Here is a 13,840-nt window from a genome sequence, read left to right on the forward strand (position 1 = left end):
CATGAAGCACAAACATTGTGCGCTAAAATAAAGGTCTACGAATTTATTTGCTCTCTTATAACTGGGCACGATTTACTTAACAGAATAAACCCTGTGAGTAAAATGCTTCAAGACAAAAATATGAACATTACACTTGCTTTAGAATCTATCGAAAACTTAAAAATATTCTTACAAGAGTATCAATCAGATACAAATTTTAAAGAAGTTCTAAAACGGCAAAAGAACTGAGTGAAGAGGTGGATGGAGAACAAGAATTTAAAACTGGTACGGAAGTTCAACGACGAAAGAAGACATGACAATTTAACTAGGAGCATCATGACTAAACGCCACGATCGCCGGAAGATAAATTTAGAGTGAATGTGTTTTATACACTTCTAGACATTGCAATGTGTTCGTTAATAGAACGTTTTGAACAACTAAAAACATATTATGATAATTTCAATTTCTTGTATAGATTACTACAAATTAATAACGAAGATTTATGAAAAAATTGTGACGATTTAGATTCTCTTGAAGGACTGCGACAATAAAGACGTAAATGCAATAGAACTATATGACAAGTTATGCTTTCCGGGATATTTTTCGGAAGGATAATTTAAATATTTAAAAGTCCTTTTGATATTCTTAATTTTATTGTGTCCAATAATTTATCTTTCCCTAACTTTTCAATTGCTTTAAGAATACTATTAACCTTACCTGTTAGTGTAGTGAGCAGTGAACATTCCTTTTCCAAGTTGAAATTAATTAAAACCTACTTAAGAACAAGTATGTCACAAAAAAGGCTTGTTAGTTGCCGTTAATAGCTATTGATAATGATATATGTGTGGAATTAGATGTTAAGACCATTATTTCTAATTTCGTGAATATGAAATCAAAAATCTTAAAATTTTAATAAAAAAAATTCAAGTATATTTATGTAATTTAATTTATTTTCTGTTATTCTGTAAAGATGTTATTTTTTGAATAAATGTTCTAATTATTTCTGAATTCTTTTCTTATTTTCTCATCTATTTTGAGTTTCTTTTATTTTCCTAAAAGATAGTTTTCCACTTATAAAAATTATTAAAAAATTTTTACACGTTACTAAGAATTTACTAACTTGTAAAATGCAAGAATTTTTTAAATTTTAGTTCAAATAAATTTTAACTTCATTTTAATTTTGTTAGCGATTCGGGTTGGTGAGAAGGCTATAATCCCTGTATCATTATATTCAATGATTAAAGTGAAGTGGCTTTATCAAAATTTGCTTTAACGTTTGAGAATTTTTTGAATATTAGGGTTTTTATCAATTATCCTGTCTAGTCAACAACCCTGGTTCATTACATTTAGCAAACCAACGTGTGGCTGTTCTGTCAAAAAATTTATTTAAGAAATTTCAAATAATTTAAATTTTTATTATCGTAAAAGAACCACACACACTCCCGGATCATTACAGGGGCGCTTAGATAGACGCATGTGGGCGGCAAAGACCCTAGCGCTGGCTCTGTGTATATACACACACACACACACACACACAGTAATCCCTCCATTAATGCGCCCCTGAATAGTGAGTTTTCGATTAATGCATTTTTTTCGATACCCATATTCGATTAGTGCACCTATATACATTGTAAAAATAAATGTTACAGATTTTAAAAATTTTCTATCTATACATTTTTATGGCTAACTATTTTAAAAAATCACTCACCAGAATGAAATAATTTTGTTACCGATTTAAAACATTTTACAAAGTTATTTTTAATGGCATACTACACTACTTCCATGTATGCTATGTATACTATGTTCCAAATATTTACTTCCAAATACAACTTCTCTCATGCAACCTATGGACCAGTGGATTATTACAGGGCTAAGAAGAACATTTAAACGCAATAGAAGCAACATCTGGTGAGAACTCTATGACATTAGTAGAATTCTGGAAGAAATTTAATGTTAAATCTGCTATTGAAAATATTCATCAATCTTGGAAAGAAATTACTGCTAGCAATATGCGAGCCATTTGGAAGCACATTCTTCCACATTGTGCAAAAGATTTTGGAAACTTTTCAAATGAAATGGATAATGTTTTTGAGGAAATTGCCAACATCGGGCGTGAACTGGGTTTTGATGAGATTGACAATGATAACGTCCAAGAGTTAATTAAATCTCATTCTGAAGAATTGAGTGATTCCAACCTGCTAAATTTAGATGCACAGCGGGAAGATCCCGAAGAATATGAAGAAAATTTAACCACTGATAGTCAGCCAAAAGAGATTTCACAGAAACAATTTTAAAATATTTTTCGTACAATCAAAGTTTTTAAGTGCAATGCTTAGAGGGTGACCCTGATGAAGAGAGAAGCAGTAAAATTTGCAGAAGAGTAGAAGAGGCAATAGGGCCATACCGTATTGAAAATTTTCAATACGGTATTGAAATGAAATTTAATTGAAATTATTCTACTTCTTAACAAAGAATTGAAATTCTTTGTTAAGAAGTAGAATAATAAAATTTATATTCTGAATACGTTTTATTGTCTTTCAGCTTCATGATTTTCCTTTAACTAGGCCTTGAGACATACCTTAATTCTTTTATAAAAAAATTAAAGTTCAAAAAAGAAATGAGGAATGAATTATACTTTTTCTCATAGGTTATTATATTCGATTAGTGCATTTTCGATTAATACGCCTGTTTTAAAGAACGCATTAGGACATTAATTGAGGGATTTCTGTATATATATATATATATATATAGAGAGAGAGAGAGAGAGAGAGAATATTATTATTATAATTACTATTATTTTACAGCATGTCCATGGAGTCCAGAGACTCATCATGGGAGACCCAGATTAACCATTATAAACAAAATCCTGGCGTACCTCTCCTTGAAACCATTCACCATCAGGAAATTCACAACCAATTCTGGAAATCCATTCCACTCACTCTCTACACAAAAAATCTGGTCCGCACACTCCCTACTAACCACACTTATACACTTACACAAGTTCCACAGGTGGCCCGTAGTTCTCTGACTTATTTGTTATATATTAAAAATTTTCACTTGCATCAATTTTATAAAACCCATTTAATATCTTAAAAGTTTCTAACATGTCTCCTCTCCTCCACCTATCAACCAAACTTTGTAACCCACAAATATTCAACCTGACCGCATAGGGATTATTCTACAGATCTGTCACCATCTTGGTCATTCATCTCTCTGAATCCTCTCAACCACCTCCTGGTCCCCAAGAAACCTAGGTGACCAAATCTGTGTGCAGTAGTCAGGATGTAGTCTTATAAAGAGGGGATAATAACTTCCTCATCTTTACTTGTTAGCGTGTTTTTTTAATATCAAAGTAATTCATTGAGCTATTTTACTAACTTTTGGAATATGCCCTCTGAACTTCAACTATTTTTCCACCATTATCACCAAGTCCCTAGCCTCATTGATTTCCTGCAATCCAATACCATCAATATCATATGCCATATGCAACCTTTTCAACCTGAAGTGCATAACCTTATATTTTGCAAGATTAAATTGACAGTCATTATCCTTTGCCCACAATGCCAATTTATTTAAATCATCCCGCATGATATCTACATCACCTTTATCAACTATTGTCCTCGTCAATTTTGCATCATCAGCAGGCAACTGAATATCCCTTCTTAAATCTTTCCCTATGTCATTGATATATAAATTAAAGAGTAGTGGCAGTAGTACTGAACCCTGATGTACTCCACTAGTCATCATTATTCCCCTAGATTCCACTCCACCTTATACTACTCTTTGGTGTCTGTCAGCCATCCCCATTTATTCTACTAGCTTTATATCCAATAGTTTTCCGTGTGGTATTCTGTCGGACTCGTTTGAAAAGTCCAGCAGTATCATGGTGTAGCTATTAGCTTTATCCAATTCTGTTGTCACTTTATTATACAATGTGAATACTTTACTATGACAGGACCTACCTTTACAAAGTCATGCTCCCCACTATGTATTGCATCCCTATCCACCCACTGTCAAAGAGAATATAAATATACATAGATAGATAGAGAGAGAGAGAGAGAGAATGCTAATAGTGCAATAATTTTTCAGCTAGCGGTGCCACAAATAAAAATACCACTCTCTATAACATGCTTGCATTGTCATTATTATTATTTTATTTTATTTTATTTTATTTTTGAATTTTCAGTTACGCATTCATGCTGATTATTGTTTTAAAAACTTAAACTTGAATATTTGTATCTAATTTTTTATCTTTCTTAAACAATTTACTGTGTTATGTGTTTCTTATTATATCCGTTTATTGTAGTTATTATTTTCAGGGATACCTCTTGTTGAAAGATTTTTGTCCTGTTGGGACTAAGTGACATAACATTTGTCCTCTGCACAAAACTTAGCGTAAAATATAATGACAAGTGTTATTGTATAGTTGTTATTTGGTAATTCCTCTTCTCTCTGTACACATGCATATATTTTTTACTTTGAGCCCATTTTCTCCATGCAAAATTTAAAATCACACGTTTCCCCCTCTCATACTGGAGAGGAGAAAACTGTTTTACATCTTATCCATATTCATTCACTACCAAAAGATGACTCTGCAAATTACCATAAATCTCTCCACTAACAGTATGCCATGTATTGAGCAAGTAAATAATGGAGAATGTTGGGTGTTTTGAATACACAGTTGGTAAATTATGTGCATTTTGGCTGGGAGGGTCTAGTGTTGTAATATTTCTTACAAATAGTACAAATAATATTTCTTACATTTAATTTCAATCGATATAGTTGCTTAGATGACAAAATGTATTCCTTATTAAGTATATATTCTGTTAAAATATCATTTTTTTCTTATTTTTTCATTCTTTTCTTAGTGGTTTTTTTAGAGGTGATAGCCTTCTTGGAACTGTAAATGTAAAATTGGTTGACTTGGAAAAAAAATGTACTATTCATAACAGCTTTGATGTAAGTGAATGATGCATTTACATATTTGAATTGCTTGTAATGTTTTAAACTCAGATTTATGATTTTTTTTTTTAATTTTAGTAATTTATATTATATTAATGTTTTCAACTTGAAATATATATATTAAATAAAAAGTGTTATATATTCATATTATTAAAATTTCAAAAGCAGTCCCTTTATTAAATTGCAAAATATATTGAATGTCCAACATGTAGAGAAACAGATTTTAGATATTATTCATGTTAATATTTGATCTCACAGCATCATAATGATGTTAATAATAATAAAAGAAAATAAACTGATTATTTTACTAAACTCTGCTGATATTTCACAGAATTGAAGCCATTATCCTCGGAACACAAAAGCACTTGTTAGAGACAACTAGACAAAAAAAAAAAACTAACATACAGTTAAACAGTTCAATTTCTACCTGAAAAGCAAGGACTAAAACCAACAAATGCCTTCTGGGACTAAAGCTAGAGCTGAAAGTGGGCACCATGATTTTGAGTATAATGGAGCCATACTTTCTGTGATTAGGGGAATGGTGCATTATTATTTCTATCTTTAAAAATAGCAATTCAGATTTTAAAGGCCTCTGTATACCATTGTCATTTTCTTTCACATGTACTTCTATGAAAGGATGACATATCATGGTGTAAGTCATGCACAACTTTATTATTAGCATTATTTGTCTTAATGGTGGTATTATATGTTTCCTATGATCTTCAAAGCAGATATTAACCACGCAACCAGCCAAGACGTCTATAGACGTCAAAGGTATCATGGATGCGAAGTGCATGTTAAAATTATAATACCATTGATATTCCATTGAAATATATGATGGACACAAAGCATATGAGGATGTGTATTTGATCCATAATGGCCGGCGAGGTGGTTAACACTTCCTGTCTATACAAAATAGGCCGATCTTCAGCACTAGGTACTTTATACCTTTTGTGGGTGGGATTCACACTTAAAAAAAAAAAATTACACACTCTGATATGGCATATCAGTGTGTGTGTGTGTGTGTGATGCACTCTTTATTTCTTATTCTTTTTTTATTTTTTTAATCTTATTTTTTGTTATACACTCTAGGGCATATGAGTGTGTGTGTGTGTGTGTATATATTTTTAGTGTGAATCCCACCCACAAAAGACTGTTATCCAATAGTATATAATTACTACTCTGAAGGAGTTAAGAATTAGATAATCCAGAAACTGCTCAACACACACAACATTGAATTTTTCAAGCTACCTCACACCTCAAGTAAAAGCAGGGTGGTGATCTCACACCAGGTGATAAAATTCATCTTCTATTTAACAAAACATCCATACCGTTGTGAGATTCAAGTCCACTGTCTGTTAATTGGAGATGGATACACTAAAGACTGGATCAACCATTTGGACCTTTTATAGGATTGTGGTGCTCAACATACGATGGTAGTCTGAAAAGTTCTCGGCCTAACAATGAAAAAAACGAATTTATAATTTCAAAATTATTTTTATTTTTCAACATAATCTCCCTGAAAACTAATACATTTATTCCAGTGATGCTTCAGCGGCATTATCCCGTCCCTGTAGTGGTTCTCAGTAAGATCTGCAAAATACAGCTGCAATCACCTCTTGATTCGAAGAAAAACACTGACTAGCAAGGAAGAGTTTTAGTTTTGGGAAGAGATAGAAGTCAGACGGAGCCAAATCTGGGGAATAGGGCGAATGCTCCAACAATTCATAGTGCAGATCCCTTAATTTTTCCATTGCCAAAACACCTTTGTGCGCAGGTGCATGAAAGATGATTTTTTTTTCTTCTGCAAACCGGGTCTTTTCTCACGAATTTTTTCGTCTAGTCTGGTTAAAAGATCAGAATAATATTCCCCGGTTATTTTCCCTGGTTATTGTTTTACCCTTTTCAAGATAATTAATAAACAAATTGCCTTTAGCATCCCAAAACACTGATGCCATGACCTTTCCTGCTGATGGAACCGATTTTGACGCTGAACAACTGGCTTCGTACAGCCACGTTTAAACTCGGCAGCCCATTTCTTAATTGTCGAAAACGAAAGAGAAGAGTGCCCATAAACTTTTATGAACTTCGAATATTTCTTTTGCCGTTAAACCTTCTTTTACAAAGAATTTTATAACCGCAATTTTATCATTTCATCGATACTCAATTTTATCCATTTCAAGTTGGATACAGAGAACACTTCTGTTTCAGACAGCTGTATAAAACAAACTACATGCTAGAATGACTTGCAATTTCACATGGATGCTTATGACAGACGTACTAACTTAGAAAAAAAAATCTTGCCGATAGTGTTACCATCTATGGTCGAGGCCGTGAACTTTTCAGGCCACCCTCATGTATAGTTGCTTTTTCGGTCAAGTCAACCTTACCTTTTTGTATTATTGCCAGTTTTCCAAGTATAGTAGTATGCAGAGGACACTGTCAAGACCATACTTGGATTGTAGTGTGGCCACTCCCTTTGTTGGGGTTAGTGCACAAGTCCCTCAAACAAGGCTTTGGTGAGGCAAGTATTGTGAGTTCATATGCATATATCCCTAGATTGAGGAATCGCCAACTAGCTCATGAGGTGGTAGGTCTTTCATCACTGGGTGAAATATCACTGCCCTGCTTATTGCAGATATGGACTACAGCTATCTTTTGTCTCCAGAGTGAGGTCTCTGATATCTGTCTCTCTCCCTGTCTTCTGACATGTAGTGTGGGTGGCTTTGATGAGCATACTCAACACACCTCTTCCATATGAGAATAGAGCATTGAAGCAATTTCTGTAGGCTGGCCACTAGACAGTACATGGGACTGAACTCATTGTAATGCACCTATTGAAGCTTCCCAATCAGCTGACGAATAATCCAGCCGTTTACTCTGCACGTCATGCCTGGAAGTAGCCCAAGTATAGTAGTATGCAAAGGGCACTGTCAAGACCATACTTGGATTGTAGTGTGGCCACTCTCTTTGTTGGGGTTAGTGCACAAGTCCCTGCACCAAGTCTGTCATGAAACTTAATATAAAAAATCTCCCATAACAAATACAACAAAAAATTTGTGAAAAATAACAAAAATATATACCCCAAAAAAGACCAAAATAATACCAAACTTTTGTCTGATATAAATGACATCCATGTGATATAGCAATAGCACAGATAGTCCAGACTTGCACTGTCATATGGTTCTCCCTGACTTGCCATATGTGCAAATAGTACGAGGCAATTCCAAAAATTTAATTGTCACACCTTGTACTACTGCTTACAGGCATTAAAATCAGATCTGCTATTCCTAAGTGAATACCAACTGGCATCCTTCATGACTACAGTCCACCTCATCAATCCCAATTACTGTATGATGCATTCCACAAAACACAAGGGAGAAAAGCATGCTTTGTGAAATCAGTCATTCCTTGCCAAAGAAGAGCAAACCTGGAATCCCTGCTTTTTTTTGACCTGCTCTGTCCCAAGATTTCTTTACTTGACTTTATAGCTTTCATTTTCCCCTTTACCACTCTTCTAATTCAGACAACTATGCTGCCTTTTTTTGACGACTTCTTATCTCTAAAAGCCAAGTTCATACAATCTATTACCAAAACTGTGAGAATATCTTCCTATGGACTGTAATGTTCTTAACAAAAACTGACTCCCATTCTACTTCTTCACAAATCAAACCAGAAAGAAAGCTGACTGCCAACTATGAGATAACTCGTAATTGGCAGTCTGTATTAGGTTGCCAACTATGAGTTTTCATATTGTATTGACAACGTAACAACATATTTGCTCCAGTGGCAAATTTACATATTAGCCAATTAGTCAACGTGTGAACCTACCACCCAGAATACCAGACCATCATTCTTCCACTACTCTGTACCTTTTCTTAACCAGCTTATCCTTCCAGATACAATGCTGACAAATCTGACCATAATCTTATCCAGATCTCTTTTTTCTGTAGCTTGATCTCCTCCCAGCCACTTTCAACTTTGTACCTTTATTGCACTATGTGCCAAAAGAGAGGACCTCCAGTATTTTTATATCTCTTTTCCATAGTCAAATTCGTGTTTCTGCTCTCCTGATCCAAACTCTCGCTCTGAACTAATAATCAAAATAATCCTTTCTGGAATGAGAGTCATCATCCCCAACTCCACTGCAAATCCTTGAACTCTGTCCAAGTCTTGGTTCTCTAAAAAATGCAGTCCATGATAAAAATACAGCATATATTTGATAGCTCAAGTTAAAAACTCCAGTGTTTCATTCAGCTTGCGTTATACTCATCATAAGTAAAAAATTATCAACGAATCCAAAGCAAACCTCGTAAAGGCAAAATGCAATAAGCTTGCCTCCTACACAGCTCGCAGTTGAGCCTTCTATGGGTCCTGCTAAGTCTGTTAGGCACAACTTCTGCCTTTCCTTGTTTGGATAACCAAGGCAAATCACCTTCTGCTATACCACACACTGCTTACTGCATACCTCCTCTAATCATTTGTCAGGAGAACATAAGAAAAATGCTCATTAATTTTTATAATAAGTCTTCTAGTCCAGATGATATATTCTTCAGTTGTGCTCAAAATTTGTGTTCCAGAATTAACACCCATCCTGTATCATCTATAAATGCCATGAAGTTCATCCAGCATCAACAGAACAGCATGGAAGCAAGACTTTATTCAGCCTGTCTAAACAATCAGAGAAAAGTCTGCCATCAAACTGTTGTCCCATTGCCCTCACCTCAGTACCCTCATTGATGGAGAAGGTCATCAGCAACCAGTTTCTTTACTACCATAATTGTTTCCTTTCATTTCTTTATCAATGCCAGAGTAACTCAGGGTTCTGTACTCTCACCCATGCTCTTCCTTCATCAGTGACCTTCTCTAACTTTAAATCCTATTACATTGGTTTGCTGATGACGGTATTCTCCCTTCCTCTTCTTTATTTCAGAAAATCCTGTAGTACTTAAATGATTGAAGTTTCATATTTTCCATATCTGTTATCTGAAGCACTGATCTCCTCACCATTCTCAAGTGGGGTGAAGACAACTTAGTGAACTTCAGTGCTTTTAAAAAATTGTCACTTCCAGCTTATTCTGATGTAGACATATTAAATCAGTATCTCCACAACCCCTGAAAAACTTGGTATTCTTTTTAATTCAAAATACTATTTCCTGCTTAGCTCCTATTACCTTATAAATCTCAAATCAGACCAACCTTAGAATACTGTTCTCACATTTGGGTATGCACCTAAAACCTTCCTGACAATTCTTGATTGTATACAAAAACTAATAGGTGACTCTTCTCTCACAGACTTCCTCCTGTCCCTTTCTTGTAGGTGCTTTATTTCTACATTGTCTTTTTTATAAGTATTTTCATGGGTGTTGCTCCACTAAACTGACCACCACCATTCCAATGCTTTCCATTAATCATGTAATAACATCAGCATCCACTGGTCAACATCCATATTTAGTTTAACTCCAAACTCATCAGATCAAATTCTCATTATTTCTCTTTGTTCCATCTACCTCTGTTCTTTGGAACAGCATTTCCCATACTGTTTTTTCATAAGAGTTCAACCCCCAACTTTTCAAGAAATTTGTTAAGAGATTGCTTCTTTAATCATTTGTCCATACTTGTCCACTGTTGTATTTCAGGTTTTGTAACATTTTGTGTGGGTAAATACACACACATTAAAAAAAAAAAAAAAAAAGAACTGGAAGTTGAATGGATAAGGACTGCTAGTTGGATGTGTGGTTTAAAAATGGTGAGAAGATTATATTTACTTGACATCTTGTGTATCCTTTCACTAAAGCACTACCTCCAAACGTTGAGACAAGTTTTGGTAGGATTAATCACAAAAATTAAAAATATGTTCTCCTTTGGCCAAATAAATGCCAACATTGTGAAACACATTCTGCTAATTTCTGTAGAAAGTCATGCATTAAGTTCCTCCCCCTCCTTTAAAGCATTAGTAACTTCCACTAATGAAAGGGGGTGATTTGACTACACCTTGATTCTGCATTCCACTTCACAAATATTGTATTTTGGTTGCAGTCAGGACTCTGTTGGCAATTAGTGTTCTGATGTTATTCTTTTCAAATCAGGTGTTTGCAGTCCTCCAAATTTAGTTATTGTTTTAGAGGTGTAAGGGCTCATACCATAAAATTGTCACAGTACAGATATGTGCAGTTTTTCAGAACATCAACGTACAATGTAGGATTGCATGCACTGTAACCATCCTAATCCATATCAAGATAAAATCCCTGTAACATTATGTTGCCACTTCCAAATTTTATCATTTTGATGGCACTCTTAGCTAAAATGTATTCTCCATATTCACATGCAGTCAGTGTGAAAGAGCATTTAACATGGATTATCACTGCAGGACTGATTTCCATTGCTCCATGGTCATGCTCTATGACCTATATCAATATATTCCTTGTTCTTAATAAAGACATGGGAGTCAACTTTTCCATGATTCATAGTATACATCCCTTTATGTGGGTGTGTGTGGGGGGGGGGGGGATTTAAAGCAGACATAAACATAAATTGTACATATTTGGTCTGATGTATTAAAATAAATAACTTTTATTATTAAAAGACCAGAAGATAAATGATAAAATATACAAAGAGCCAACAAGTTTCACTAGCCGCTGTCTAACATTTTCAAGGCTGAACTGGTGTGAAAACAAATGCATTGAGTTACATTTCAAACATACACTTTAGTAACTGTTAGGCCGTTACATTTTGTTCCTTCTGTTTGAAGGCGTGCATGTGTTCGAAAGCTTCAGTCAGATTCCGGTACATGACCACGTGTTTTGTAGTTATTTGCATACTGTAATTCTGTCGAACTGAGAGAGATGATGAGATTTTTCCATATGTCTTTAAGAACAATGCCCTGATTTCTATTTAAATTATTGCCTGTGCGTAATACCACAGCTGCTTCTTTTAAAGTTCTGTATCTGTAGTCATTCTCGATGTAAGGCATAGAACTGTTTTTCCAATCTATAACGTGATTTGATGTTGAGAAATGATGTGCCAAACCAGATGTGATGATTCTATTATGATTGACATCCCCCACATGTTCCTTCTGTCTTATTTCAAAACTTCTAGAAGTCTGACCAATGTAAGAAAGGCCACACGTGCATGGAATTTCATACACTCCAGGACATTTGAAGAAAGGTACCTCATCTTTAGGTGATCCTAAGATATGTCTGATCATGGTAGTTGGTTTAAAAACCACTCTGATGTTATGAGCTTTTAACATTCTCGCCAATTTTGTGGAAACTGAATTAATATATGGAATGACAGCGACACATATTGGGGTACTGTAACATGTTGTTGGTGGTTGTCTTTAAATAGCCATTTGTTTAAAGAGATAGAGTGTTAGCTATTAGTGACAGTTCTCTCTGCACATCTGTTTCTTTTGAAATAGACCTTAAGGCTCTATTACAGAGCATGTGAATGATGCTGTGTTTTTGTGATCTATGATGGTTGGATGAATAATGTAGATATCTACCAGTATCTGTGGGTTTCCTGTAAATGGACAGTTGGAAATTGTTATCTTCTTTCTTCACTAGGATGTCAAGAAAAGGAAGTTCTTTGTTCTTCTCTAGTTCATAGTGAATTTGATCTTATTGTGTAGTGAGTTGATTTTGTTCACATGCTCAGTAATAGAGCCTTAAGGTCTATTTCAAAAGAAACAGATGTGCAGAGAGAACTGTCACTAATAGCTAACACTCTATCTCTTAATGGATACCCTTCTAACATTTGAAACAAATGGCTATTTAAAGACAACCACCAACAACGTGTTACAGTACCCCAATATGTGTCCACAGCTGTCATTCCATATATTAATTCAGTTTCCACAAAATTGGCGAGAATGTTAAAAGCTCGTAACATCAGAGTGGTTTTTAAACCAACTACCATGATCAAACATATCTTAGGATCACCTAAAGATGAGGTACCTTTCTTCAAATGTCCTGGAGTGTATGAAATTCCATGCACGTGTGGCCTTTCTTACATTGGTCAGACTTCTAGAAGTTTTGAAATAAGACAGAAGGAACATGTGGGGGATGTCAATCATAATAGAATCATCACATCTGGTTTGGCACATCATTTCTCAACATCAAATCACGTTATAGATTGGAAAAACAGTTCTATGCCTTACATCGAGAATGACTACAGATACAGAACTTTAAAAGAAGCAGCTGTGGTATTACGCACAGGCAATAATTTAAATAGAAATCAGGGCATTGTTCTTAAAGACATATGGAAAAATCTCATCATCTCTCTCAGTTCGACAGAATTACAGTATGCAAATAACTACAAAACATGTGGTCATGTACCGGAATCTGACTGAAGCTTTCGAACACATGCACGCCTTCAAACAGAAGGAACAAAATGTAACGGCCTAACAGTTACTAAAGTGTATGTTTGAAATGTAACTCAATGCATTTGTTTTCACACCAGTTCAGCCTTGAAAATGCTAGACAGTGGCTAGTGAAACTTGTTGGCTCTTTGTATATTTTATCATTTATCTTCTGGTCTTTTAATAATAAAAGTTGCAGACATAAACAGTTGCTTTTGGTTACTTTATCTCCAAACAGATACTCTGTGCTTTGATGATGATGATTAGATGAAGTAAGCCTTCTTAAGGAGCATCATCCCCCTATCATTCATTATTTTAGGCAGTTGTCTAATCATATCTCAGGCACATTATTACCTGAACAACTCTTCAGTACATCTCCAACTGTCTAAAAAAAAAAAAATGAAAACCATAATCCACAGTTGTGGACTTCAGAACTGTTAACTCTGTGCATTAGTGCTTTTCTTTTCTTTATGTGATTTCCACTCACAAAAGGATGTAACCCTGAATAGTGCTATGAGTAAGAATTTTTTCTATTAATTTTTA

At 34.6% G+C, this 13,840-nt stretch overlaps 1 protein-coding gene across 3 annotated transcripts in view; it reads left to right on the forward strand.

Annotated features, from left to right (window-relative positions):
• l(2)gd1 (lethal (2) giant discs 1) overlaps positions 1 to 13,840 on the forward strand; it is a 473,445-nt gene that overhangs the window by 436,743 nt on the left and 22,862 nt on the right. For all 3 annotated transcript variants that reach the window (XM_090391229.1, XM_090391230.1, XM_090391231.1), the window contains exon 22: positions 4,848 to 4,938. In XM_090391229.1, the coding sequence (XP_090247355.1) occupies positions 4,848 to 4,938 (91 nt within the window). The remainder of the gene's footprint in view (positions 1 to 4,847; positions 4,939 to 13,840) is intronic.

The sequence above is a fragment of the Typopeltis vanoorti genome, chromosome 4 (genome assembly GCF_054136105.1).
Source record: "Typopeltis vanoorti isolate ZY-2024b chromosome 4, IOZ_Tvanoo_1.0, whole genome shotgun sequence".
NCBI lineage: Eukaryota > Metazoa > Arthropoda > Arachnida > Uropygi > Thelyphonidae > Typopeltis > Typopeltis vanoorti.